This window comes from Triticum dicoccoides, chromosome 7A (assembly GCF_002162155.2).
Source record: "Triticum dicoccoides isolate Atlit2015 ecotype Zavitan chromosome 7A, WEW_v2.0, whole genome shotgun sequence".
NCBI lineage: Eukaryota > Viridiplantae > Streptophyta > Magnoliopsida > Poales > Poaceae > Triticum > Triticum dicoccoides.
In genome coordinates this window covers 661,654,224-661,658,676 of record NC_041392.1, presented here as the reverse complement: position 1 = coordinate 661,658,676, position 4,453 = coordinate 661,654,224, and the positions used below count along the sequence as shown (strand labels likewise).

At 47.0% G+C, this 4,453-nt stretch overlaps 2 protein-coding genes across 2 annotated transcripts; one reads left to right on the top strand and one right to left on the bottom strand.

The window, feature by feature from the left end:
- Positions 1 to 6: 6 nt before the first annotated feature.
- LOC119331453 lies at positions 7 to 765 on the top strand. The gene has a single exon (XM_037604614.1). It carries the CDS (start codon positions 85 to 87, stop codon positions 463 to 465), a length of 381 nt encoding a protein of 126 aa, XP_037460511.1. The 5' UTR covers positions 7 to 84; the 3' UTR covers positions 466 to 765.
- An 81-nt stretch (positions 766 to 846) lies between these two features.
- Positions 847 to 4,446, bottom strand: LOC119331452. Its single transcript, XM_037604613.1, has 6 exons — positions 4,224 to 4,446; positions 3,482 to 3,609; positions 2,509 to 2,678; positions 2,332 to 2,409; positions 1,548 to 1,692; positions 847 to 1,448 (listed from the first exon to the last, which is right to left on the bottom strand). The coding sequence occupies exons 1-6, from the start codon at positions 4,327 to 4,329 to the stop codon at positions 1,041 to 1,043; spliced, it is 1,035 nt and encodes a 344-aa protein (XP_037460510.1). The 5' UTR covers positions 4,330 to 4,446; the 3' UTR covers positions 847 to 1,040.
- Between the last annotated feature and the right edge of the window lie 7 nt (positions 4,447 to 4,453).

Below are 4,453 nucleotides of genomic sequence, written 5' to 3'. Positions count from 1 at the left end.
AAGAACGCGCGCCCAAATCCACTACCTCCGAGATCCTCCCGCGCCCCCGTCCAGCCGCCCTCCGGATCCGCCCCGCCCTCGCGCATGGCGCACCCGGCCGCGGACCGCCGCCTCCGCTCACCGCAGCGCTGCGACCACGAGCACCACGGCCGCTTCCTCCGCCCCGGCGCGCTCGCCAGGCTCCGCGACTCCAAGATCGTCGCCCGCTCCCTCCGCTCCGCCGCCTCCGCGCGCCTCCTCCCGCCCTCCTCGCCCTCTCCCCCGTCGCCCGCGCCGGCCGCGGGCGCCGTGCCGCACTTCTTCTTCGGGGGCGCGCGGGGCGGCATGCGGTACCCGCTCCGGAAGAAGCTCGCCGCCGCCCGCGGCGTCGTGTTCCTGCCCCCGCCGCCCGTGTCGCCGGGCGCCCTGGAGGCCTTCCTCGGCGCCTTCGCCGCCGCGCCGCCCGAGCTCCTCGCCGCGCACTGATAGGCCGGCCGGTCGACTCCTGTGCCGCTGGCCACTGCTGCTGCGGGATGCTTTCGCGGCGGCGCAGTCGGAGCTGGATGCTGCCGCCCACTGAAGACCAACTGCTGTGCCGCTCGGCTTCGGTAGATCTGTGTAGATGCTTCTTTCTTTTCCTTTTAGGAGCTGCAACTTTTTTCAAGATGTAGGAAGTGCAACCTTGGGAGTACTAGTAGAAAATATCTGTGTAATCTTTTATGTAAAAAAACAAAGAAATCTGTGGTCTTGATCTCTGAATAATCTTGTGTAATGCTTGGATCCTCATCTCTGATTGCTCTACCAAAATTGCTCCATCAAGCATATGTACCAATGTACACATAATTAAACATCGCAAGCACAAAGCTCTACAAAACTGCTTCAGTTTTCATTTAGTTGGATACATCGATGCTGCCACCGTGCTCCTGATATGATGCAGCTGTTCATTTGTTACACAACACAAAATTCCTTCCCTTGTTTTTCTTTCTGTGGAATTTCTTCCCTTGTGTTTAGACAACCACTGATACATACAACACCCCAAAACAACACAAGGACCATCATCGCTAGCCCTTGCTTAGGTATTTACTCGCAAGCGCAATAGACTTGGCGTCAATATCATTCATCAAGTAATCCCTTTCAGCGCGGCGTCGGTGCTGCCTCTCCCTCCTGGCCCTCTTCGGCGCCAGCCTCGCGTCCCTCTCCACATACGCTAGCCTAAACCTCTCCGCGATCGGTATTTCAGGCGGAGCGTTTGGGTGAGGTGGAGCAGCAGCAGCTCTTCGAGGGGCAGCAGAAACCGCCCATGTTTTTGGATCAATATCTTCCACCACGGAATGGTCTAGTGGTATGCTTGCCAATGCTTCACTTGGGGTCTTGGATCCACCGAGGTCAAGAAGTGATGGCTTCGGGTTGACGATAACACGAGGACATTCTAAGGCGAGAATTTCCTTCGAGTTATCATCTATCTTGGGCTATAACAAGACACAAAAAAGATGAAACATAAGGGGTACATTAATTGATTGTGAAATGCAAATATCATCATTCAGAGACGAGAGAACTTGCATGCTTACCCAAACTAGCCATCTTAAAGACTGTGCGCCACTGCCAAAATCTACTGCTTCAAGCTCCTCCCATGAGTCCTCTTCAAGGGTATTCAGTTTGGGTTTCAGGAGATTGACACACCCACGGGCAGTGAATTCGCTTCTTGGACAGCCTCTGCAATAATGGGATTTAAGCCTTTTTCATATCCTGCTACGCGGAATATTATGCAGTCAAATTGAAAGCTACAATAACCGTTAGCAGGGAGAGAGAGAGAGAGAGAGAGAGAGCAAATAACAACTACCTACCAAGGTTTGAACTAGTTACGCATGTAGGACAATCTATTTTTCAATTCCAAACTGCATACATTTCATTTTAGCAACTTAATGTTTACAGAGAACACACACGGTGCATGACAACGTAATTACATATTGACAATTGACATCAAATCCAATGAATCATTTTTCTCTTTTGCTAATTGTCAGTTACACATGAAGAACAAGCTAATTTTAAGTTCCAAATTGCATACGTTTGATTTCAGCAACTCCAACACTCGAAATTTAAAGCCCTGCATTTGCAAGTTTCATGGGACTGAATTCAACCATGTTACAGCCTTACAGGTAGGAATTGACCAGTGCACTGCACCCACATAGTTGACTTATCCAGAAAGAATAGATGCAAAAACATGGCAATCACAGGCAACCAGATGATATAAGTTACCCTCAAGCCTAAGGACCAGAGAAGTAAAACATCGCTATAATAAATAAACTATAAAGTAACCCAAAGCTTGCAGATGCATTTAATTGGGGGTCATACCCGCATCTTAATATCTCCAGGGATGGGCAGTGGCATATAATTTCTGAAACGGCAGCAGCACTTATTTTTTCACATCGACTGCAAAGGAAGATATGTCATAAATATAATGCAACCATGAACTAGACTGTCTGTTTAGCTTTCACAAAATAATAGCTGACATAGAGCACCGAAGCTTACCTAATATCAACTGCCCATAAGTTACTACAAGTATGTGCCACAGTAGCCAGGCCAACATCAGTAACCTCAGACCCAGATATATCTAGGATCTTCCAGGAGCTATCAACAAGAGAAACCAGAACATCATCATTCAGTAATCTTCTCCTCCTTGCGACAGACATAATTGCCAACTGTATCATAGAATTAACTCACTTATTACTGTTACATCTTACATGTATAGGTACGAGCAGATAACTAGATAATAGCAGTGTGTTGAGGATATGCAGTAAATACACCATCAATATTTCACTAATACCGAAACTGGCACTTGAACTGAACATCAGACAGAACATATTGGATTTGCTATTAGCTACTATTCTATAAGCAAGACATCAAATAGTAATAATAATCTCATGTCAAACAATCTTTCCCTAACTGTTGGCCAATACTCGAATCTTGCTGCGTTCGCTTCTAAAGTTCCTAATTTCAAGGTCTATGTCTTCTGTGCTATTTACCTCATCAAGATTCACGATTCCACATCATGGAAAGAAAGCAAAATATAGATTTAAGTGTTGCTTGAATACATTTCCATGTCTGAAGTATTACAAATAAAGCAGAAAGAGACTGTACTATGTAGCAGAAGAAATCGGCATTTCAACCCACCGTCTAAAAGGAATAACAGGGGGAAGAGTGTAACCTAATAGTACTGGCAGGCACAAGGTTCTTGTGGTTGACATCATGGGTTCAAGCCCCCATTCTGATGATCTCCTTCAAGAATACATACATTGTTCCTCCTACTTTCCATAGTTTTTGTTTGATTATAAGTCTAATACTACCTAGACGAACAGAACATTTTCCCCAATGGCTTACTTTCTAAATTTACTGGGTTTCAACTAATAGTAAAATGAACTAGCTAATTAAGTAATTACAAATCTGAGTACAGAGTGCATTCGGCATTAAGGCAAGAACGCTGACCACAGATCCAAATAGGTACCTTTATGTGTGGTGGGAAGAAGGCAGTAAATTCAGAAATATCATTGATAATATCTTCAAGATGCTGACCGAGGACGCCAATGCACAAACTAACCAATTTCCTAGGCCTGGCCTTCTTCATGGGAGAATCTGAATTAGTTCAAATTCAAAATTTATCACTTTGCAGATAATAAATCAAATTCACAGTACAACCTAAAATAACAAGAAACAGAACTCAGTTGTTCCAATCCATATGCGACTGGATTAAGGTCAACGCCAATGAATTAACTCAATCCCTGAAGCAACTAGTTGGAACTTGCAAGCGCATGTACTCTACTACCCTAGCAACAGGGGAATCCCGCAGTTCTTGTTGGTTGCTGCAAGATGAAACTTATTAAGCGTTCCGCCTAGCCACTAATGGAACAATCGAACTGAATCTTCAACCACATCCATTGCACCTTCCCTTGAGAACAATGCCCTCGTCTGTTTTACCATCTCAGAAAGTTGACGATCTATTTTCCTATCCCAGGCTGAGCAATTAACACAAACATCCCATGTTCACAGCTAGAAAGCAGAAACATCCCATCTCTACAAAAAAGATAGCGCAGTTTTAAAAAAGAAGATAGCACGGACTCTGATTATGCAGACCCTAAGCGCGCTTTTTATTATAAACCAATGAATGATATGCAACCATGACTGACAGCACATAGAACACATGATTTAAGGAAACCATGGATTACAGGGAAGAGGAACAGGGAGCTCACAGAAGCTGGCCGCTGGCGGCGTGCTCGCGGGCTTCCGGCGCGGCGTGACCTGGACGCCGCTGAACGACGCCGCGAGCTCCGCGACCACCGACTTCCCCTTCTCCATCGCCTGTCAAACCCTTGGTACCCGGGGAGGGCTAGGGCGAGGGTAGCCGGGGCGGAGGCGGTGCGGGGTGGGGTGGGCGCTCGCGCGGCTCTGCGGCCGTCGGGGGAGGAGCACGGGGGAGCCG